Source organism: Acromyrmex echinatior, chromosome 17 (assembly GCF_024713525.1).
Source record: "Acromyrmex echinatior isolate Ae372 chromosome 17, ASM2471352v2, whole genome shotgun sequence".
In the NCBI taxonomy this organism is placed as follows: domain Eukaryota; kingdom Metazoa; phylum Arthropoda; class Insecta; order Hymenoptera; family Formicidae; genus Acromyrmex; species Acromyrmex echinatior.
Window position 1 is genome coordinate 8126070 of NC_141868.1, and position 24048 is coordinate 8150117.

Consider the following 24048-nt stretch of genomic DNA (forward strand, 5'->3'; position numbering starts at 1 on the left):
TTTAAAACTTAATAATATTCGATTTTTATTTAAAACTGTGATTTTAATGATATCCGAGTATTTAATTATCAATAGAGATGATAACTACAGAGAAAAATTGTAATTTTTCGGCAATATGTGAGATATTATATCATTAAAAGTATACATATTTATTTGTATAGCATTTATATAATCAAAAAATCACGAATTTAATAATCATTGAAATATTTATATTAATATAATCATCAATTTTTATTAGTTATCTGTAACGTTATTGTTCTTCAATTATCTTTCGGGCCCCCCCGGATCTCATTGATAGTCACGAAAATTTGCCCAGAATCGAGGGTTTTTAATATAATAATATCTCGTCGTGCCTGGAGATTTGGTACAGAGGCAAACCACATCTACTTTCGACGATACGATTTTATCGATAGTGTCAGAAAATATATATAGTCACGTAGTTGAAACTGAAAATGGATGTACTGGCGGTAGTGTATATGCAATTTCAACGGTAACAGGAAAAAGACCTCTCTCAGGATTTTCTCTGGCGTAACTAAAGCATGTAGGCAGGTAAGAATAGGTAAGAATATCGTGTGATTCACGTGATATATTTCGTCTTAAATTAAATTCATTGAATTAGAAGTGGATAGTTAAAAAAAGAAATCTATTAAAAACTCGAATCTATCAAAAATTCGAAAATTTAAATTTGAGATTCGACCAGTTAAATATACTTGGCATCTAAAAATCGGCTTTTTTGTTACATGAAAGATGTCGACTAAAACGGATATACTCATGTGGAATTTGTAAATAAAGGATTCAAGATGAGGCTGGTAATTATAATTGCTTTAATTAAAAGTCATTATAGTTGACAGAGCTACAATTGCTTTTTATTTTTATAAGTAAGTTGTAAATATAACCTCAAAATGTGCAAGTTTCTTGGTGAGGAAAAATTAGATTTATATTTGACATAAAGAAACTAGGATTGTTAGAGGAATAATAATTATAAGCGGAAATTCATTATTAAATTGACGATCAGTATAATTTGATACATTTCCAATGTATTTGTGCTGTTATAAGCTCCAGTTTTAAGTTTGAATTGACATGCAGTTTATGGAACTGAAAAATTTATTAATTTTAATATTACTAAGCACCAAGATTCGCTCTGACAGAAAATAGAATTTCTTATTTAACAAATAATAATCGTTATCTAAAAATTCTGTATTATATATAAAATTTATTAGCTTCATATTTCTAGTATAATGAAGAATTATTAGACAAAAATAACAATATCCAGTTCTTCAAATTGATACATTGTTTATAAGAATTAATTAACAATTTGGTTTTTTTTTAGTATTGCCTGTCCAGTGAGCCAACAAAGCCATGCTTGGTTCTAACTTTCAAAGGAACCACGCTGATGTTGGATTGTGGTTTAAATATGCAATCCATTTTGCATTTCATGCCTTTGCCCATGGTACCTAGCAATAAATTTAATTCCTTGCCAACGTGGCTGCCACGCAATGATAATCAACAAGATTGGCAAATTGAGGGAGTTAGTGAGATAGAATTTAATTATTTAATTCTTTTCAGTATATTAATTATTAAATTATTTTAAACAGCAATTGCAAATCATTATTTTTATTTTAAGGAGCTGAAAGAATGTTGCGGTAGAGTTTTTGTAGATTCAGTTCCAGAATTCACTCCTCCTTTGGAGAAAATAATTGATTTCTCAGAGATCGATGCCATTTTGATATCCAACTATACATGTATGCTCGCGTTGCCGTTCATAACGGAAGGCACAGGTTTCAAAGGTATAACAAGTGTATGCAAAATGATACACTTTGATAAAAATTATGTACAGATATAAGTAAAAGGACTATTATCTTGGATGATAGATGTAGCAAAATGTCACAGGATTATTTCAATTCCTTTTTACAAGAATTATGAAAAAAGTCTTATGCATTGGAGCCATATGTATCACTGTTATTGAAGAAACTATCCCAACATTTAAATCTAGTTATAATTTTTTTAGCAAAGAGTGTATGTGTATACAGGATGTTTGGCAACAAGTGGGAGAAAATTTAAAAAGTGATTCTCTCTAGATGATAAAATAAGTTAAAAATAAAAAATAAAATTGCGAATTTGACTTCACTTTTTTATATGCATATGTGAACATTAAAACATTTATATTAGGTGTTGGAATTAATTCGTAGCGTTTTTTAATGAAAGAATGTTATTTATTTCACATGAGCATTAAAAAATACATTAATGAAAGTACTTCCCATCACTTGTAAAACGCTACGAATTAATTCCAACATCTAATAATTAAGAAACATTTATAATAAGAAGCGAAACTGAATTTGCAATTTCATTCTTGATTTTCGTCTGATTTTTATTATTTAGAATTTTTTAATTTTCTTCCATCTATTGCCACTCTGTGTATGTTTTAATCTATAAACACAATAATTCGAAGGTATAATATATGCTACCGAACCGACATTGCAAATTGGACGGTTTTTCATGGAGGAATTAGTAGAGTTTATTGAGCGGACTCCTAAAGCAACAATGGCCAAACATTGGAAGGACATGTTACATACGTTGCCATCCCCATTAGCTGAGGTTGTTAAACCAAAAACTTGGAAACATATTTATTCCATGACGGCTGTGAATTCGGCGCTATCAAATATTCAAATGGTTGGATATGATCAAAAGCTGGTAAGTTTAAGACGTACGCAAATTAACATATTAAGATTTCTTCACAATCAGCGATTTCATAAGATAACCCAATCACATTCGAATTATTTGCAGGATATATATGGTGCTTTAACAGTGACACCAATCAGTTCGGGATTCTGTTTAGGTAGTAGTAATTGGTTAATCTCTAGTGACCACGAAAAAGTTGCTTTTGTCAGCGGTTCGTCTACATTGACTACTCATCCAAAGCCCATGGATCAAGTCACATTGAAGCACGCAAATCTGTTGATTTTGACAGGTTTAACACAAACGCCAACTGCTAATCCAGACACTATGCTTGGGGAATTGTGCATGACTGTTGGTAAGTATAATCTTAATATCTGATAAATTGTGATATACCCAGCAAAAAGATGATCTCTTAATACTTTGATTAAAATCATATTTCCTGGGAGAGAATTAAATAAATGATAAAATCAATTAATTTTTCTTACGAGATTTTTTTTCTGACAAAATTGTTTTCTTTATTAAGTGTATTATTATTCGAATTTTTATCATTATTATTTTCTGAACAAAAATATCATTTAATGATTTTATCTTATCACGTAAAAATGTTGCAGCTGTGACTCTTAGAGCTGGTGGATGCGTCTTGATACCTTGTTATCCCTCCGGCGTTGTGTATGACTTATTCGAGTGTCTGAGCACTCATCTAGACAAGTCAGGCTTCACACAAGTGCCTCTATTCTTTATCTCACCTGTGGCGGAGACATCTTTGGCTTATTCAAATATTCTTGCTGAATGGTATAATCAATGAAGTGATTCTAAAATATTTCTAATATATTTCTAATATATTCTATTATTTTTTATTTTGTATTTTACTATCATTTTTTACTTTTAGGCTGTCAACAAATAAACAAAACAAAGTTTATCTTCCAGAAGAACCGTTTCCACATGCTTTCCTCGTGAAGAATGCTCGATTGAAGCATTATACATCTACATACGCTGAAGGATTCAGCAATGATTACCGACAGCCTTGTGTCGTCTTTTGCGGCCATCCCAGCCTTCGATTTGGCGATGCCGTGCACTTCGTGCAGTTATGGGGCGGCAATCCTTTGCATACTGTAATTTTTACCGGTAAGTCTACTTAATTCTATTCAGAAAATAATAAGTTTGCAATAAGTTTGTGTTTGCAATTCTATATTGAGTAAAAATCCTAGAAATAGGATAAATTATTTAATCAACATTGGCTCCATTACGATGGTTGAGTCTTTTCTAAAAATTCACTTTATTATTCAGAACCTGATTTTCCATATTTGGAAGCCCTCGCACCTTTTCAACCGTTGTCTATGAAAGCAGTGCACTGTCCCATCGATACCTCTCTGAACTTTACTCAGGCTAATAAACTGATTCGAGACTTGAAGCCAGAGCATTTAGTAATTCCGGAAGTTTACACACAACCTCCTGGAATGGCACCACATAGAACGGATCTTGTCATCGAATCCATTGGGGTAGATATACGTTTTTTATTTAATAAAAAATTTCTGATTTTTATATAATTTATGTTTACAATTCTCTGTTTTGTATTTTTTCTTTACTATATTTATAAAATATGTATATGTATTAAAAAAAAAGTATCCTATAAAATAACTTGCATAATTACTTTGTTCAAGGAAAAACCCTTGATTACTTTCAAACGCGGAGAGGTGATAAAATTGCCATTAAAGCGGAAGAAGGGTCGTGTGTTTATCGAACCGGAATTAGCTAGCAATATTGTACCGAGTGAAGTGCGACCTGGCTTGAGTCTCGCTTCTGTTACCGGCGAGCTTGATGTCAAGGACAACGTGTATACTATAAAAGTATAATTACTAATGTGTATAAAGATAAATATGAATTTCATGGTCAAAATAAATATTACGATATGCTCTTTTATAGAAGATATTTTCAACTAAACAGATTTACTGGGAGAAAAAAGTGCAATATATTTTGTTTATACATAATTTCATTTCTAAATATGTAACATTTATAGAATATAGAGGATAAATTGTCTGGAAAGAGGAAAATGTCATTGGGTTCGCCTGCACCAATTATGGAGGAAGTGCTAAAGGAGAGAAAGCATGAGTACGGGAACTTGGATCCACAAGAATTGCTGCAAAAGCTCAATCAGGAAGGCTTTCATGGAGCCAAATTACAGCATAGTCCCACTTCTACGAGTATTCATTTGGTAGGATTTGATATCTCATTGACTTTTTCAATATAAATATAGAAAATAATCTTTTTCGATGATTATATAAACACAATCAATATAATTAAGAGAATTAATGTCTACTTGCAGCAAGACGAGGACACTTTGATTCAGATCGGAGATAACTCTACACACATTTTCTGCAATGGCGATCAAAAAATTCGTAAACGTCTCAGGAGTATAATAATGCAGTGTCTGAAAAGATTTTGAGGTACGATATACATTTATAACATTCTGATATTCTGTGAGACAATGTTTTATACTGCTATATCGTATTGTATATACATTTATATATAATTTATTATTTCAAAGCGTCTATATATTTATTTGTTTCATCATTCATTTTTATTCTATCTATGACATTAACTTGGGAATTATTTCTAAATTGACCATACTAGAAAAGATTTTTATTATCTAATTATGTTAAATAAGGGGCAGTTTAAATACTTTCAAACACAATATTTTTGACAAATATTGCTTAACATACATTTGACAATAATATAATAATGCTTTCCTACATATTTAATAACAAGTCAATTTAAGTCAAATTTCAGTTTCTATTATTGCTAGATTATTGCTAATAAGTGATTGAAATTTGTTAAATTTGCATTTGAATATCATTAAATAATTTTTATTGTAGATAATACATGTTAAGATTTGTATATATAAGTACAAACAATGCGATGTAAATATATGACGATTAGCAAATTAAATGTAAATAATGAAAGAAAAATTGGAATCACAATCCTTTATAATAATAAGTATACAATATTATTTTAATGATTTACATCCTAGAATGACTAATTTCTTGCTGCATTCTGAACGAACAAGAAACCTCTATCATTTCATATGCACGTGTTATATATTTTGATTTGCATATGTTCTATGCAAATGACAAAATTCAAGATTCTAAGATTCTTTTCATAAATACATTCCAAACTGTGCGCAAGTTTACAGGATAGAATAAAAATAAATAATATATTGAAGCGATACAAAAATTTCAATAAATTTCAATGCTATAAATAAGTTTTTTTTAAATTTTAGACGTCTAGAAAACATTAGGGACTTTCATTTGTTTGATGTATTAACTCTAGAGATGATAACGATGAGTAAAGTTTATTTTATTTATTGATCTTAAAATATGTTGGTCTTAAAATAGTTTATATAAACAGTTTGATTGAAACTATTCTGTCTATTCTTACTTCAGAATTTAAAAGAAGGAAAAATATTATAAGCAATTCTATAATGCATGAATAAGTTTTACTCATCGCTAACAATAGTGACAGACTAAAAAATAAAGGTATTTATCTAGGATTATTAAGCGTACTTCGCGCGACCCATTTCTTCAACACATTGATCTTGTTTCTTACCTCGTCCATGATTGTATTGTTATACTCGTCGACGACGTTGTCATGTGCGTCAATAGCAGTGGAGCAGCTGTCTTTTGACGCGACATGGATGTCGATCTTTCTCTTGGTTGCATTCAGAGTGCAGCAACTTATTACCTAGTTAGCTGTGGCGATACCGATCGCAACTCCCGCCACATATGAGACTAGAAAGAAATGGAATTCCGTTGGCTGGAAGCTATCGTTGCCGCCGGTCAACATGTGATACCAGCGTCGCGTATAGGTCTTCCCTTGTTTCAGCAATCGCTCGGCTTTATCCAGCTTTTTATCGACGAATCTCTCGGCCTGGAATGCAATAATGTTCATCAGTGACTCAGTGTGATATCGAAGCGGAGTTGGTAAAATCTGCACACCATAATTAATTTTATTAAATATTTTTATTGGGGACTATACAAAATTATAATGATATTGACAAAAATTGATATTAATTGTTATTGATATTGCCATATTAAATTTTAATATTGAATTAATATCATTCAATATGGATACTGTAAACGCAACAGTAATATGTATGATGACAACATACTAAACATTCGTTCACATTTTCGCATAAAACTTCAAAGTTATTGTTCTTTACTTCACCAAGATAGACCGATAATGAAACCGCCAAGAAAACTTGTGGCAATGTACGAGTTCTTCCTCCACAGTATCCCTACCTACAAACAACAATAGGAACATTACATTAAAAAAATTGTAAACTAAAAAATTATAAACAAGACAAGCAAAAATATTTTCTATAATTAGGAATGATTAAACGCAAACAATTTGTTAAGTTACAGTTGAAAATAAAGTTACAGATTTGAAATGATCTCTGTTAGAAGATAATCATAATATTTTTTAAAATATGTTTCTAGGAAGAAGTTTAAAAAAATAGGAAACTTTCAATCTTCAACTCAGTTTAGAGAAAGTACAAAATCTTTATGCAGCAACCTGACATTTGTCTCACCTTATCCATGAAATTTGGTCCTTCGCCGGTAATCTTTTCTTCCACTTTATCTGTTATTTTCTCGGCTTTACTCATAATCTTGTCCCAATTAATTTTTATGTAACCCTGATGTGCAGCTATTTGCAACATGATGATTCCACCACCGATTGCACAGGCTGCCACCTTCCCAATCTTCATGGTGACGAATCCAGTTACCCTATAAGTTACAAAGCAGTTAGTATGGAATATATGCCTAATAAGTATTAAACGCTCAGATACTTGAGAAATAAACAATTATGATAACAATTAAGGTACAAAATACGTACCATCCTGATGAGGTACCAATGATGATCTGTTTGGTCGCCGAAGATTTGCTCACATCACCCATGATTTTCTCTAAAAAGGATTTGGCTTCCTGTGAGGCATCTATACTGTAGGCTTCCTTGTTCGCGTCTTCTTTACTCTTTTTGGGTATTGGCATCTTGGTCCTGAAAAAAAAGTATGTGAAAATATAACAAAGAATTTATATCTTTAAAAGATTGGATAATTCATGTAACGTGCTCAGTGATCTTATAAATCAAGCAGGGTTTTAAAAAAGCTCCTTTTATATAATTTCTATGATTAAAAAGTCATACATGCGAGTGAAAGAAATATCAATGTAGAAAGTTTTACATACTTAATTGAAATACGAAAAGATGTTTCAACTATTAACTCTCTCAACTATTAACCTTTAAATTTGGAGTAAATTAAATAAAAAATAACAAATCCCTGATTGTTCCTAATAACAGTTGTTTTGTTAATCTTTAAGTGGATAAGTGAGGTAGCAACAGTATTCTAGGTATAGTTTTTCTAAAATCTTATTTTGGAAAAGGAAAACAAAAAAGTATTGCCCAGAAGTCTTAAAGTTTATTATTTTTATATTCATCTATCTCTAAGGTATGAAGTTTAATTTATAATGTGCTCTTTGCTTCTTGTTTTTTCCACATTTTTATCTTGCCTTTTTGCTTCTTATCCTATTTTTTTGTTTTCTGTCACTTGAGATAAAAGTTGCTGAACTTCAGAAATAATAAGAAACACACAGTAAATCATTACATTCTTGTTGTTTGTTGACATTACACAAGGATAAAATGATTCACTTTGTTCTTGCTAGAAAACATCTATGATTGTCGATAAAATAGATAAGAAGGAAAAAGGTAATAGATAAAAAGCATGAAACGGGAAGCGAAGAATACATTATAGATTAGGCTTTATGTAAATTTAATCACAACATAATATACTAGTAAAAAGTATAACTGTAGAATTAAAATTTTGTGATTAAAATTTTCTGAGCACCTTACTTGTTACATATCTTTTCTCTAAATTTATTGAAGTGAAATCTTGTTTTGAGCTAAGCCAGTCTTGAAAAACAGTGACTCAATTTTCAATCTTTAAAAGTAAGATTTTCACTCTGAAGATTTTAGAGACTCTTAAACCTACCTATTTAAAGGTTAACAACTATTCAATAATCATAATAATCGTAACAAAAGGATCACATGAGACGTTGGAAGTCGACATTATCCTTATTCTGCGAATTTGTGACGCAATAAAGTAAATGAAAACGTAATTATATCGATGACGAAGTTTCGAAAGGAAGTCAATAGCGATTGTTCTCAGAAAAGGAGAACGAAAAAGAAACGTCGTGGAATATCAAGGAATTCCCGTAAATTTCCAATTGGCTGTAACATTCAACGAATTTTAGGGGAAAACTAAACGATAAAGGGCTCTACCGTTTGAAAAGTTTCCTTATTCTCGAGCGGAAGACACTTCTATTCGGCATGAGTATCGAGCGTGTTTTTAGGTGTATGACGAGTCGTCTCGCGGACAGAAACGTTTTGCTTAGATCTATACAACATTTCAATAAGATATGAAATTTACCTATTCGACAATAAATTTTCACAGACGGTGACGAATGCGACGACGTCAGTTGAGCGACCTGTCAAATCGAATGTAAATTGACGTAAATACGGTACAATAATTTGGAGGGAGCCAGACGGCTCCCGAGAACCAAGTTTGCTCGTTTTAGTTGCACCTTCTGCACCTTGCTCGTTTCTGTTCCTCTTTCCTTTTATCTTTTGCTTCAACCTGAAACGTATTGTTTTTTTTTGTAGTATTTATGTTTTTTAATATACAACATATTTAAATCTATTTTTATTTGATTTTTTTTTACGTTTAAATTTGAATATTTGATTTGATTTTTATTTTTAGTTACTTTATAACTTAATTTATTAATTAAACTCCTGAAACTTTTTTTCTTAATACTTATATCTATTATGACTTATTTAAATATTACTATTATAGTATATTATCTACTTTTATATTTAGTCTTTTTATATTAATATCTGATATTTTGTTTCTTAGTCACTTTAAATATCATATCATATTAAATTTATCGATTAAATTTTTGCCTGAAATCTATTATCTATTTCTCGATATATGTAATATTCATCGTTAATTTTCGATAATCAAATGTCACTTAAAAAAAATAGTTAACATTGATCGAATAGCGGTGAATTTATTTTCTCGTATCTTATCGCATTCAAATCTACCGCGCTCGAAACTTAGAAATGGCTGACTTGACTCGGCCGCGCTCGGCGTTGTTCGATCACGCTCGGCATTCGTCGCGGAACCGGCCGGCCGGGCTCGGCGTCGTTCGGTCGCACTCGACATTCGTCGGCGTTTCGTGAGCCGGTCGGTCGGTGCGATTTGCGTCTCACTTCATGCCGCTCGTACGTGATCGCGTGCAGTTTGTGTCGTTGCCGTTGTCGCTGCTGTCGCTGTTGCGCCGCCGCGCCGCCACTATCATCTCGCTGATAAACTCTTCGCGATGCGGTGACGGCGCCGTAAGATTGACTCGCGTATAATCGCGCGCGCGCGCGCGACTTCCTCGTCGTAGGTTTCGGAGTCGTCGTGCGTGCGTGATATCCGTCTCGCGCGGGTCGCGGATGTGTGACGCGCGTGTCTTTACCGGGACCGCGACAGAGCGTGTGTAAAATGGCACAGGACACCGACGACATCAACCTCACGCCGCAGGAATTGCAGACGCTGTCGGAGCTGGACAGGTGATTAATTCCACCCGGTTCCACGTACACCTCCGCGATTTTCCCGGTTCTCCGCGACCGGGATTAATGTCGCTGCTTTCGTTCCGTCCGTCGGATGACGAGTATCACGACTATCACGTTACTGGTATATAACCTAAAAAAGCGCGTTTGACAGCGCGCTTGTGCGCAACCTACTGACACCGTTTTCGCGTTTCCGTCTGTACCACATTCCGTGGACTTGTCGCGAAATCTCGCCGCGATAACAATGCGCGCGCGGAGCCGAATGGTCAGCGTAGCCGCCGTCTTGATTATTAAATCGCCGGCACGATCGCCGATAATAAACACATGCGTTCCATACGAGTCTCTCGACCGGATGGAATGCGCGCGTAAATGCGGTATACATTGTGAAACTGAAGGCACTTTCTCTCTTGTGTGTATGTACAGCCGGCAGTTCGGTTTCCTCAAGCTCAACTCTCCGGAGCAGGCGAAGAGGAAGGCCTTGGTGATGCGTGCCATCAAATACTTGGAGCGTATGCTAGTTCAGGCCCAGACGGAGAAACAGCGCAGGAAAGTTGATAGTACAAAAGGGTGCTCGGATGACTTCAAGGAGAATGAGGATGAGGATAAGGGAATAAGCATCGATCCCAAGACGTATTGCAAGTTGGGACACTTTCATCTACTTTTAGAAGATTATAGCAAAGGTATAACTTTCTTTTTATAGTATATCTTGTCATAAAACTGTTGGGAATGTTTCACATTGGTTTAAAATTCAGATTAATTTGTGAATCTCATTTAAATCAAATTTTATTTTATAATTGAAGACGTTTTGTCAAGCAGATAAAACTATCTCTTTTAATTCTTCTTCATTTAGAAGAAATAAGTACTTGTTTTATAAATTAAATAGTGAGATATTAAGGAAGATTATAGCAAAAATATAGTTCCCTTTCTGTATTATTTTTTTCTATAAAACGTAAAACAGTTGAGAATGTTTTATGTCTGTTGAAAAAAAATTTAGGCTAATTATATATTAGTCATTTAATTCAAATTCTATTTTACAATTGAAAATGTTCTTTCAAACAAATGAGATTATCTTTTTTTTGTTTTATCTAAATAAACATTTGTATGAATCAAATAATAAAGAATTTAACTGAGTAATTTTAAACTCAAGATAAGTATATCATATCAATAGTTGGGAAACCTAATAAAATAAATGACTGGAGGGTTTCCTAGGGCTTCAAATCCCATTGATTTACTGTATATTTCCTCTCATTTTTAAACCTTATCTTGAGTAAAACAATTTTTGTTTTATTATTATTTTATTTTTTTATTAACGAACAAACCTGCTCTAATGACTATCCTCTTTTTTTCTTGTAACAGCAATGTCGGCGTATCAGAAATTCTACTCCTTAAAAGGTGACTACTGGAAGGATGCTTCATTTCTATATGGACTGGGTCTCGTTTACTTCCACTTCAATGCCTTCCAATGGTGAGTGTGAAATAATTTTATTTTTTCAATATATGCCCTAAAGGAACGATGAATTCTATTATAAGAGTCATGCAATATTGAATGCGTGAGTGTACCTCGTGATCCTAATTTTATATTAGGTAATTAAGTAAAGTAAAATAAATTTAATTGTGAATTGATTAATTGAAATAAAGAAATTTAATGAATAAAATAAATTATAACAAATTTTAATAAATTAATATTTATTAATTAATATTACTTAATAAAACTGATTCTATTAAACTGGCATCCATTCCATTAAATAGACTTGATATTTTTTAATTAAAATTTATCACGAGATCTTAAAGTTATTAAATTCCAAACCTAAAATTGCATTAAAATATATAAAAATATAATCTCTTGGCTGTTTATTCTTAAATTTTGCAAAAAAATGTTTTAAATTTCTTATTAATGTCTTTTAACTAGAGTCACTGACGAAGAATTTATATTTTATATTTATTGGTTTTTTTATTAACATTGCTAAGATAATTGCAAGAGATCTCTCATTTTATTTAAAATGGAAAGTGATAGCTAAAACGAACATCCATATGAGCTATGGGAGTAAAACGTTTGGTTTTACTTCTCGCGCGTAATTGTAAACGTAGAGCAGAATCCCGTGGTTAAGTCAGTTGGCTAGGTCCTAGGCAAGCTACGTAAGGGCGAAGGGCTCAACCGACGAACGGCAAACATGGCCGACATAAAAAAAATTCCGCAATCTCTCTCGTGAGAGTTGCTCGCCTTGAGAAGGGGGCGTCGGCCCTTGCACGACGTACACACATGCAGAGTTCATCGTTCCCGTGCAGCCTCTCTCTCCGTGCATCTTCTGTTTATTTTTTAATTTTGTATCGCACACGTGACACCATCAACTCGCCGATAAACGGCATGCTGCCCTTCCGGGCGCCGATAAGGTGCAGGTCCGAGAGTCGATAAAGTCGCAAGCATTTCGGTTCACTGATATCGGTTCTACCAAAGTTTTTAATTTTTATTCTTCATCTTTTTTAAATTCTTAGAACTAGAAAAAAATGAAGAGTTAGTTAAACCGAAATTAAAATTAAACTGCATTGGTAAAAACAGACATGAGAGAGCTTCACTTTATTTTATCCTATAAAGAGTTTATTAATGATAAATTCTTAACTATAACAGAATCAACAAGTAGATCTTATACATACATATAATCGTATAAAATAATATGAAAAGATTAATGTCTATAAAGACCTAACACTGGTTATATATGTGTTTCTTACTTTTATCATATCAAAATATAAATACATAAATAAACGATAGAGAACGCCAATGACCGGTCTAAGTTTAAATCAGTTTAGATGCTTCGAATAATGTAATATATATTCTTTGTTAAATTTGTCTCATATGACTGCCTAACAAACGAAAATGAATTGAAATGGATTGAAAATTTTCAATCCATCCGAATCCGTATTTTAAATCCATAAAACTAAATTGGATTCGATATAAAAAAAATTTTTATATATGTAAAAGTTTAAATAAATTAAAGTAGTAATTACATGAAATTCTATAGTTATTATTTTAAAATTTATAATACAAAAAATATACGCTAGCTGTATAATAAAGGAAACGTATTAATATAAAATACATATAAAAGCGATTAATTTATTAATTACAAATAAGGAATTTATATATGTAACATTTATTGCACATATTTATGTAATTTTTTTAATGTTTCTTTTAACTATTAAATGAAATAGAATTCATGATAGATTTTTATGGTACAACTATTTTTTAATTCAGTTGAATTAAAACGAAAAACTTTTTATTTATGATTCTGAATGAAGTAGCATTCATGATGCATTTTTAAATGAAACAATGGATTTTCTACTCACAATTTTGAATTGAATAGCATTCATGGCTCATTTTAAAAGAAAAATTTTTTTTTATTCAATTGGATTAAAAAACTACATTTCAGAATTTTGAATTGAGCAGTATTCACGATGCACACACATAAAATATTATAATATTATTTTTAAATTGAAAAGTATAGAAATATACTCCATGCCACTTCTAAATAAATAAAAATGCATTCAAGATTGAAAAAGAATAGACATTTGTTTCATGCAATTTTTATAAATGATTAAAAATACATTCAGGATTATTTAAAAGGATTAATTTTAACATTCATGAATCCGTATGTTTTCTGAAAATCTAAATTCATTTTAATCCATTTCATTCCATTCTCGTTTGCTGGGAGGTGCGCCGAAATCTTCGGACTTTCAATATAATCAGTCCGAGACTAATAATTATTTCTGCCTAAATTAAATTAGAAAAACTGTAAAGAACTTATATTGCGAAAAATATTACCTCAGCTAGGGTTTGAACCTGAGATCTTAATATAAGGATGTCCGAATGTTTCGGCGCGCAATCATATCTTGAATAAATTGATTTAACAGAGAATGTATATTGTATTATTCGAAACATCTAAGTTTTGATTATTCATTGATGTTCTCTATCCTATATAAGGTTGTCACAGACAATTCTATCCAAGAAAACCGGGAAAAATCAGGGAAAAATGTAAAAAAAGTCTGGAATTTTGAAATTTGCTCACAATTTCCTTAAACTGCTCCTATTCCAGATAATTATTGTAATTTTTTAATATCTTTTTTTATATCTGACGTTTATAGTGAAATACATTCAAAATTTGCATACTTTAAACGATTTTAATAAAATAATTAAAATTTATATTTTATTCAATATTTTTTTGATCGCCCTTTTTTGTAACTGCATTCTTTTTTCCAATACTGATTTATTCTTTATTGGCTCGAATTTGCACCCAAAATTTTAATATACTACTAAGCCTTTTTTGCGTTATTTTTAATAATATAAGCTAGATTTCCTACAATTCTTTATAAATGTGTTAAAATGTATATATTTTACATTGGAAAGTTTTCCATTCTCATCTGGAAAACTCGGAAAAATCAGGGAATTAAAAATTTTTTTTCTGTGGCAACCCTATAATTTATCATGTATTCAAATGTATAGCTCGTTCTTAGTGTTTTCAAAATATGAATGTTTCGATTATAAGTTTAGGTCATTTCCAATATAAAATTATGCAGAGAACGTTAATTACATTAAAAATCTTAAACATTAAAAATCGTCTCATAAATGTGTCGCAAAATTAAACATTAGATATATATGTTTCGTAAAAAGATTCCTGTTGTCGCACACATAAATGTGGCGTTGAAGATGTAAAAAAAAGTAAATTGCAATTATAATACATTAAACTGAAATAATATTACATTTGATCTTATACATCTCATACACATTATAATATATTATTTCAGTTTAATATATTATAATTGTAATTTACTTTTTTTGACATCTTCAATACCACTGGAATCTTTTTACGAAACATATATATCCAATGTTTAATTTTACATTTATGAGATGATTTCTAATGTGTTTAAGATGTAATTAACGTTCTTTGTATACATACATATCTGATAGCGTTTGTCGAGTTACTTACGGTCGGTAATTATTTTTTATGATAACGTGACTGCGGTGTCGGCCGACAGATGTCTCTCGTGTCGCGCGAGCGACTCCGCGACGTGTCTACGTGCCGAACGGCAGTGCAGTCATGGCGGCGCCGCCGCCGTCTGATTGGTGTAGGGTGTTGCGGGGTGCGGGTGCGGGTCGCGGAGGGCGATAATAGGCCAAATATGCACGTCTCTCGTGGAACCGAAATAGAATTTCAGGAGCGCCGTATATACGTAACTCCAGCCATAACGGCGGGGGCGGCAACGAGACCGCTACGTGTAAACAAACTCCGGCGTCGAAATTCGCTTACGAATTCCGTCTGTCCGTCCAAACCTGCGATCTTATCGCGCATGAAATATCCGCGACTCGGAATTCGGAATCCGCGAGAGACTACATTATGGAAGCAGGGCATCCTCCCTCCTCATCGCTCGATGCATGCATATTACATGATTGTTTATAATCGATGCCCTCCCCCCTCGGCGACTCTCGGCGGAGCAGATTTGACCGAAGGTAACTGAAACCGAAAATCCAAGGCTCGACTGGCGCTAAATTGGAGTAAACGAAAATGAGACAACAATGGTAAATCAAGTTATTGCGCTATATCGTTATAAATGTAATACAAATATGAGAAAATAAGAAAATCTAACAAGTTTTTCATCTTCGCGATTTAATTCTTTATTGCAGCGTAACGTGTCTTTTGAATTTGTTTGCTATGCATTCGGAAAAGAAAGAAACACATTTTAGGCTGGTGGTAACTATTTAGATTTCATATGAAGGATTAATAGATATACATGTATGGTTGAATGAACTAATTTATAGTTAGTGTCACCATTATGTCTTTTTTCTCTAAATTTGTATTGATAATATCATATAAATAACTGTGTTTCAATAATTTATAATATATTTATCATACATAATTAATGATTCATATCACACACGTATAATTTATGACATGAATTACCATTAATTATAATATGTACAATAATTACATTATATATATATATATATCAAAAATTGCCTATAATATTTTAAAATGTACGTACCGTATTTTTGTTTATGACTAATTGTGTTATATATATTTATTATGAATAATATGTAAAAAATTATAATTATCATGTAAAAATGATTAAAAATTCCCCTGCGATATTTTAATATTTACATATTACATTTATTTAACAAAGTATATACGTATAATTTGTTATAAATATAATTGCTGTAATATGCAAATTCATAAAGTATCGTAGGGAATTTTTAATCTTTTTCGCGCGTTATTATGATTTTTTATATTTTATGCCGGGATGTAGCTTGTTTTTTTCTACATAACGTTCGCGTTGTCCAATTGTTTTCCTCTCTTTTTCACTTGCCGCATTCCTCGCATTCCGCGAGAATAATAACGTGTGCGAATTTGTAAATTGGGTTGGCTTCGCTTAACTACACTTAATTGCCAACGTGCCAAAAATAGCCCGCGATTTACCCGGAAGATCGCGCGAATATCGGACACCGTTTCGCGTATATACAGGGTGATTTTAATATATTTTTTGTCACCCATTATGAGCAGGTAGAGTGAATCGAACTGAGTCGAAAAGTCCTCTATCATTTTGCAATTTTCGCAATAATTAACAAGTTATTAATTATTAAAAATTGCCAAATATTAGTATTGAATAATTTTTTATTCAAATACTATCAACTTTATAGAAAAGCTGCAAGAGACAAAAATCATTTATTTTTTTCTCATAAAGTTCCGAGAATTTTTTCAGAATTTTTTAATACCGTATTTTCTTATGTTGGTAAAAATAAGAAAATGCAGTACTAAAAAGTTGATAAAAAATTCTGAAAAAATTTTTAGAGTTCTATGAGAAGAAAATAAATGATTTTTGTCTCTTGCAGTTTTTCTATAAAGTTCATAGTATGTATTTGAGTAAAAAATTATTCAAGACCAATATTTGGCACTTTTTAGTAATTAATATCTCGTTAACTATTGCGTAAACTGCAAAATGGTAGATGACTTTTCGACTCAGTTCGATTCACTCTACCTGCTCATGATGGGTGACGGAATATGTTAAAATCACCCTGTATATGTATATATATATTCGCACATTCATCACCCTTCCCGTCGTATATGATCCCGGGACGAGGGATTTAAAAATCTACGCGTCCTCGGTCCTCCTCGATAAGAGAACAGGAAAGGTGAGAGATGAGATATGGGAATGGAACTAGTTTTGATCGTGAACAATGTCTATGGCACACGATACGATTTTTCCTCTTAGATCGTATTCGATTTATAATAGAGTAAATTACAAATAACTCTGCGTGGCGCAATTCTAGTAATTTATTAAATTATATACCTACATGTGTGTCGTAGGCTTAATACAAGAAATATTAATTGATAAGAATGTTGAGCGAAGAATGTTGTGAAGTTCCATGAGAGTATTAAAGCCAAAGGCTTTTTAGTATTTTCTTCTAGGACGCACTTCTATATGCATAACTATAATTAGCGTAATACGTGTAATTAACATAAACGGCAAATATTAGATTATTTGTTTTTATCTCTGAAAATGTTTTTCCAACCTTCACATTTTTTCAAAATTGATAAAAAGAAACTTTTGTATTTTTTCACATTACACGTTACGTTCAATTTAAAGTTATGGAATTTTGGGAGGGATTTGTGACAACCCTGTTATTCCGAGTCGAAATTTTAGTCATACTTTGAACTTCTTTCAATCTCAATTAAATCTTAAAAACCTGTTTTGATATTTGTACAATGAAATAGGGCTTCTTTTAATATTACTTAATCTACAACTTTTATTTAGAAAAACCTAAAAATAGGAAATCTTGCAATAACTGCCATTTACAGAGGCTCAATGTAGGAGCTCAATTCATTAGATTCGAACCTATTATAAATCTCTAGAGTCTACGTATACATATGTCATTTTTAGAGTCTACGTACGTCTTAAAACTAAGGTTCAAAGTAGGAGAAAAATTTCGACTCGAAATAGTAGAATTGGAATATTTCCGTAAAAACACAATGGAAAAGCGATGAAGCTCGAAGATGCGTTGCATTGCGAGGATAAGAATCCACGTTTGTGGTCGCGAGTTTGGTCCGATCTGGTACGGTGTGCACATCATGGATGGGACGTCGCGTCGCCGTCGAACACGTGCACACGTCGTCGAGAAGAGAGCCGAGAGAAGAACAAGAGCACGCTTCAGCCACGGTAAAATCGATCGTTCATTCGTTGCTGTTAAGTACCGCGATCTCTATGCGTCGCGCGCGAGTCGTGACCCAGCGGCGTTCCACCATGGCGGACGACGCACCGACGCGACGGTTCTTCCCCGTTTCGTCCTTCCGTCTTCCGTCCCGCATCCGAAAAGCCGAACGGTACGCTCCAGGCTAAATCCCCTCTTGCCTTCGCAACGCGATCCTCTCCCTTTCCTTCCTGCGCGTCCGTCCCCGCGTGAATATTCGCCCCCGCCCTCGGGGGTGGGGCCCGGAGTCTTTGAGCTTGTTCTTGCGAACTTGGCCCGGATTCGTCGCGTGAAATCCAAGTATAACATTTTATTTTACAATTAAATTAATCCCTTTGAGAACGCACTGGCAGATTTACTGAAGGTAGCACAATCCCCTTTGAAGTTTCCTTTTTTAAAAATATTTATAGCGAAATTATATATGTATATATATATATTTTTTTCTTAAATCGATAATCAATAATTATTTTGATATACTAAAAATATTTTTTAATTTAAGAAACTTTTAAGTATAAAAACACAGATTCTATTATACAATATTATTCTTCTTTTGTGTTAATATAATTTTAAATAAAACGTTTTATGAATTGTATATTAAGTAATGCTTTTTCGGTGTAACAATTTAAATCATAGTCATAATTTAATATTCTATCTTTTTATATTTGACCTTTCAAAAATTTTGTTTGTCGGTAATTCCTCCTCCTTTGACAAATTTCTAGATCTGCTAATGTGAGGAGATTTGAGTTTTCTAACAAAAAACTTAAAGAAGGCTGTTATTCTAAATTATACAATAGGTGTAATAAGCTTTAAGCAAGGTAATTGGCCAATCACAGTCGAATATGAGAAGAATGATCTATTATGATTGGTTAATTTCTACGGTATAAAGTCATAATTACATTAGCGTGATTATGATTGACGATTGGCGGATTACTTTTCAACCAATCAGAGCAAAGTAGTCACTGATTGCTTTGCTCTAATTATTTGAAATTAGGTGAATAGGTCTAATTCACCTAATATTTTAAACTTTTTATTTTTAACCTCAGATTTGAATAAAGCATTATTAAATTATCCTATAGATTAAGTTTCATAAAAATCAAGCGAGCACTTTAAATAAAAGGGACTGGCTTGAAACGAAGCTACAAAGGGTTAAGTACAATCTGTAGTTTAAATTAAAAGATTTAAATTTGAAATTATTTACTTAAAAGTTTATATGCATCCATTGAAAAAGAATCACGAGGCGTTCTCGTAGGAAATAGCGACGACGTGAATATCTTTGTATCTATTCTGACTATTATATTTTTGCAGTGTCGTTATATTTCCGGGAGTAAAGTCGTGAATAGGACATACGAAACATGTGCACGACGTAGCATACATGAGGCGTGTGAATCACCTTTAGGGTGATGCTGCGTGTCGCTTTTGAGCCTCGAGGGTAAAAGGGAACAAAACCACTCGTTGATAGAAGGGTTGCACGTCACGTGTATAGCATTAGAGACGTTCTTTTCTACGATTTGCATTTACGCACATGTTATATTTAATTATAACTTTTCAGTCTAATATCTCAGAAGCGTTAATCTTAGCTACAAATTCTTAGTTACAATTTCGAAAATTTTAGGATAAGATCTCTTTCTCATTCTTTATAAGCAATTTTCAAATAATTTCAATTTTATTATGATTTCAATTTTTATATCACTCATTTTACAATGTAGCATCCTAAAAAAAGAATCGCAATTATTTTATTAAAAAGAAATGTAAATGAACTTGAACAATTTTTTATTTCCAACGATAATTTAGTATCTTTCTAATTTAAAAAAAAAATAATAATAATTTAAATCCTTAGCCTTTAGAAGGCAAGAATTTACTTTTAAACTTTTACAGTTTTTCCTGAGCAAAATTTGTTATAGTTCATCATTTTATTGTATTCCTTGCCCCAAAGTATAATACTTTTAGTACGTTTAGTCTAGGTTTTGTAAAGATTCAATTATTTTCAAATAATTCTCAATCAATTCCAGTTTTATTTTGTAGTTGCATAATGCAATATTGTGCAACATCGGAAAAAATAGCAGGATTTTTGAAGAAGATGATAAATGAGTTTGAACATTGTATGTTGTCATTCACAGAAATGCCTCTATTATCTCACTAATTTTAAAAATATCCTTAGTACAAGTTTCTTTTTGTACCTGAAATTTACGTATGAAATTTACGTAGCAATACTTTAGTATTCATCAATAGCATTCTACGGTTAAAAGGAAATGACAAATGAGTTTAAGTAATTTTTCTTTCATACAGATATATTAGTATCTCTATGTAATGAAAAAGCAATCGAGAGGATTCCATTAGACATTCCTTCGATTAATTTAAACCCTGCCTACGCTATCACGCTTGATCCTTGCGCATCGTACATATCTGTAGGACATTTTAATTATCCGAAAATAGTTCATTATTTTCTCCTGCATGCCCGCTGATGGGCGCTAAAAATAGGAGAGAATAATCGATAAGAGGGATAGCGACTAATTACCAATTCAAACGATCCCGTTACGAAGTCCGGCCGGCCATCGGCGACGACCGCCTACGAACGTGCATTCAATTCTCTCTCAACCCTTTCCATCCGGCTGATGGAGGGCGGACGACACAAAGCGCAACATGCGCAATTTTATTTACGTGCGTATGCGTGCGTACACGCATCTCTTTCGGGATGAAGGGACGGGGACAAAGATCTGAAGAAAAGTGCTACGACTGCGACGCACAATAGCAAATTCATTACTGGGGGACCAACCCTCTCACCCGTAGCTTCTCGTTAAATGGGATGCAAGCGTTCTCGTCGTCTCGTCCGAAAACCTTTATTTTCACGCGTTAACCCTGAAACTGCGCACTCCACCACTGAGTGGAAATTGCAGTATCGTCTCACTCAGCAGGTACCATAAATATTTTTTGTTACGCCCTTACAGCCGGATTTCTGCTGGAAAATTACATAACCCTCCCCTCCCCTCCCCTCCCGTTGCGATGATCGTTTGGAAATTTTATTTCAACGCGCGTTAACTTTTAACTTTGTGCCGCAATGTGTAAATTGTAATATTGTTTTACCTTTTCGATATCACGTAAATTCTTTATTTTTCGATACCAGATAGAAATACTTTATCTTAATGTGTACACAATTCTGCGCCACGATGGATAAACATTGTATTATCTTTCTTTCGTTTTCTTGTCTTTTTTCTTATTGTATTTCTCTTTCTTCTTTCTTACGTAACTACTATTTTTATTCATAGTGAAATAATCATGACAGTACACAAAGAAAAATATTTACGTAAGTAACAGTTACTTGTTTCAAGTATTTCGAAAGTTTATATATTCGTAGCTCTATCATAAAGTTCATTGCAATCATGAAATTTATTTAAAATATATTCTGAATCTTAAATATTATATAATAAATTCTTGTTTTAAGTATCTACATAATAATGAATGAATTTTTAAAATTTGTATATTTTAAAATTATTATTGAGAAAGTGGACAAAGGAACATCCATAAACTCGAAAATAAAGTTTTTGAATCTGTGACCTTTTTTCGCCGTCGAAATACATAGAATACTTTTATAAAGTACAGCGACCTACTTCAGGAGGGACAGCTTGTCGCGCAAGTATTTCTTGCTGATATCTGGTTTTGTGATTTTCGACGAGTTTTCGCACGTCTTTGCGATCTCCGTCATAAATGGGTGCAACCACCACCGAGAAACGGGTTGTGCACCCTGCAGCGAGAGTGCAGGGCGAGGTGCAAGGTGCATGCGAGCTCTGACCCAGATCGCGCGGTCGATATTCCCTGGCCCAGATCCGCTGCTTGAGATTAAATATTTTTCCCAAGCCCGACGAGGACGATGACGACGACGATTGAGCGTCAAGATTTTTTTACTTTATTTTATTTTTATTTATTAACTCTTCGCTAGCTGGACTTCTAACAAGGTTTCGTAATTATGATATTTTCTATATTTCTAAAGTTTCCATACAATTCCTCGGACGCCATGAATCGATCGTTGCATTAAGGCTGTTGACAACATCGAAATAAAGACGTAATCGTGTTATTCGTAGAAAGTCGTAAATATGTACGAATAATATCACACGATAACATTTCGATTACGATAATTCAATCAACTAGTATCCCCTTTTTTGTCGCTTAAAGCTATTATCCAAGTTTATTGTTAATTTAGTAATATCAAATTATACTCAATTTGGGTTTATTTTTAATCGTTTCTATAGGTCGCCACTGCTCCTATATTTAACTAAAACAATAAAGTTGCACAATTTGACTCAAGACAATCGATATAATATTCCTTTTTTGTCACTTGAAGCGCAGCGAGTGCACTGTTAAATTCTTAATAGAAAATTATTCATTTTTAACCGTTTCTGTAGATCAACTGTTCATATTTAACTAAAACAAAGGAATTAAACAAGTTATAAACTTTACTCAAGAAATATATTAAATTTGATTTAGATTCATAATATTTAGCTTATCATTTTCTAAGTAATTTTCATACGTAATATGAACCAAGCATTTTAACCACACATGAAAGTTATAAATAACAAAATATTATAATTTAATTCAAGGGATTGGGTCACCATTGCTCCTTTGATATTTAATAGTATGACATCAGGGTATATTACTCTGTACAAATGTCGATACACTTTGTGTGTGAAATATAATTATTACGGACGAAGCTACTATTGTCTATTTACTTATGTTTATATTAATCTATAGTCTATTATATCACACTTTATGTCTCTGCTAACATGTAGTCTTTTTCGTAGCTTTGTAATAAATTAAATTAAATTAAATTAAATTAAATTAAAACGATGCTGGAGGTGACGACGGTGAGGACGACGCCGACGCCGACGCCGACGGCGAGTCGCCTCGACGGTGGCGTTCGTCACTTCGTGCATCGTTCGGCGAGGTCATGGTCAGGCAGCGTGCTGAAACCGAGAGTCAACAAACTCTGGCGGCGGCTTGCTGGCGAACGAACGAGCGAGCGAGCGAGCGGACAGTTAACCAACCTACCAAACGTAACCCCGACCACAGAGGCTGAGCCTCTCGGTTCTTCGGCCGAGCTGGAGTCGGTAGCGGATTTTGCTCCTGCCTTTCTCTCTCTTTTCCTCTCCTTTCCTTCCCCTCTCGTCTCCTTCTCTCCCGGCTACGTCCATCTAAAAATAATTCGCGATCATTATTTATAGCTCGCCTCTCTTGCGTGACGCTTCCTCGCGACAGGTTCACGATCGACGTCAACGAACCGCGACGATTCCCAAAAGTCTAGGACTCCTGACATTTAAATCCTTGTTGGTAAACCTCCGTCGATCGTCGATGTACCTAAAAGCATTTAAAGGGCGGTAAAGGGCTTAATTGATACATATACAATTGTGTGAAATATTTTTTTGTATTTACAATAATATAGATTTGTTTATAATGATAATACGAATATAAACTTATGATAATAATGTAAA

The 24048-nt window shown here is 33.0% G+C and overlaps 4 protein-coding genes across 11 annotated transcripts in view; 2 read left to right on the top strand and 2 right to left on the bottom strand.

The window, feature by feature from the left end:
* Window positions 1-410: 410 nt before the first annotated feature.
* Window positions 411-7534, top strand: IntS9 (integrator complex subunit 9). Of its 5 annotated transcripts, XR_015548048.1 has the most exons (14): window positions 430-559; window positions 748-809; window positions 1331-1528; window positions 1625-1787; window positions 2450-2691; window positions 2785-3031; window positions 3288-3468; window positions 3566-3801; window positions 3964-4175; window positions 4338-4523; window positions 4694-4888; window positions 5000-5120; window positions 6556-6653; window positions 7170-7534. XR_015548048.1 is itself a non-coding variant. In XM_087415293.1 (13 exons), exons 2-12 carry the CDS (start codon window positions 801-803, stop codon window positions 5117-5119), a joined length of 1989 nt encoding a protein of 662 aa, XP_087271419.1. In that variant the 5' UTR covers window positions 430-559; window positions 748-800; the 3' UTR covers window position 5120; window positions 6556-6870. The 5 variants fall into 5 exon arrangements, 4 of the variants coding, with proteins under 4 accessions (XP_087271421.1, XP_011053275.1, XP_087271419.1 ...); XM_087415293.1 differs by lacking the exon at window positions 7170-7534 and having other exon boundaries at window positions 6556-6870; XM_011054973.2 differs by lacking the exons at window positions 6556-6653; window positions 7170-7534 and having other exon boundaries at window positions 429-549; window positions 5000-5642.
* LOC105145440 (FUN14 domain-containing protein 1) lies at window positions 5525-9289 on the bottom strand. 3 transcript variants are annotated; one of them, XM_011054959.2, is made up of 4 exons: window positions 9155-9289; window positions 7567-7728; window positions 7262-7457; window positions 5525-6600 (listed from the first exon to the last, which is right to left on the bottom strand). In XM_011054959.2, the coding sequence occupies exons 2-4, from the start codon at window positions 7719-7721 to the stop codon at window positions 6415-6417; spliced, it is 537 nt and encodes a 178-aa protein (XP_011053261.1). In that variant the 5' UTR covers window positions 7722-7728; window positions 9155-9289; the 3' UTR covers window positions 5525-6414. The 3 variants fall into 3 exon arrangements, with proteins under 3 accessions (XP_011053261.1, XP_087271422.1, XP_087271423.1); XM_087415296.1 differs by lacking the exon at window positions 9155-9289 and adding an exon at window positions 9007-9136; XM_087415297.1 differs by lacking the exon at window positions 9155-9289 and adding an exon at window positions 8717-8853.
* LOC147906980 (uncharacterized) lies at window positions 9212-10293 on the bottom strand. The gene is made up of 2 exons (XM_087415298.1): window positions 9853-10293; window positions 9212-9361 (listed from the first exon to the last, which is right to left on the bottom strand). The coding sequence occupies exons 1-2, from the start codon at window positions 10291-10293 to the stop codon at window positions 9299-9301; spliced, it is 504 nt and encodes a 167-aa protein (XP_087271424.1). The 3' UTR covers window positions 9212-9298.
* Utx (Utx histone demethylase) overlaps window positions 10203-24048 on the top strand; it is a 91467-nt gene continuing 77621 nt past the window's right edge. Inside the window, exons 1-3 of one of the 2 annotated variants that reach the window (XM_087415292.1) lie at window positions 10203-10338; window positions 10762-11018; window positions 11695-11803. In XM_087415292.1, coding sequence (XP_087271418.1) covers window positions 10271-10338; window positions 10762-11018; window positions 11695-11803 — 434 coding nt within the window. In that variant the 5' untranslated portion in view covers window positions 10203-10270. Of the gene's footprint in view, window positions 10339-10761; window positions 11019-11694; window positions 11804-15413; window positions 15905-24048 lie in introns of those variants that run through there. The other variant, XM_011054961.2, reaches the window with a different exon arrangement.

What these genes read in the sequence shown, in the direction of transcription:
- LOC147906980 (XM_087415298.1), bottom strand. Translation starts at nt 10,293, where the DNA reads ATGTCGTCGGTGTCCTGTGCCATTTTACACACGCTCTGTCGCGGTCCC. An exon ending in GCCGAGCGCGGCCGAGTCAA is followed by an intron (nt 9,362 to 9,852) that starts GTCAGCCATTTC and finishes AATACGTTTCAG; the next exon opens with GTTGAAGCAAAAGATAAAAG.
- LOC105145440 (XM_087415296.1), bottom strand. Translation starts at nt 9,056, where the DNA reads ATGCCGAATAGAAGTGTCTTCCGCTCGAGAATAAGGAAACTTTTCAAA. An exon ending in ATAAGGAAACTTTTCAAACG is followed by an intron (nt 7,729 to 9,006) that starts GTAGAGCCCTTT and finishes CTTTTTTTTCAG; the next exon opens with GACCAAGATGCCAATACCCA. An exon ending in ATTGGTACCTCATCAGGATG is followed by an intron (nt 7,458 to 7,566) that starts GTACGTATTTTG and finishes TGTAACTTATAG; the next exon opens with GGTAACTGGATTCGTCACCA.
- IntS9 (XM_011054973.2), top strand. An exon ending in TCAAATATTCTTGCTGAATG is followed by an intron (nt 3,469 to 3,565) that starts GTATAATCAATG and finishes TTTTACTTTTAG; the next exon opens with GCTGTCAACAAATAAACAAA. An exon ending in ACAACGTGTATACTATAAAA is followed by an intron (nt 4,524 to 4,693) that starts GTATAATTACTA and finishes TAACATTTATAG; the next exon opens with AATATAGAGGATAAATTGTC.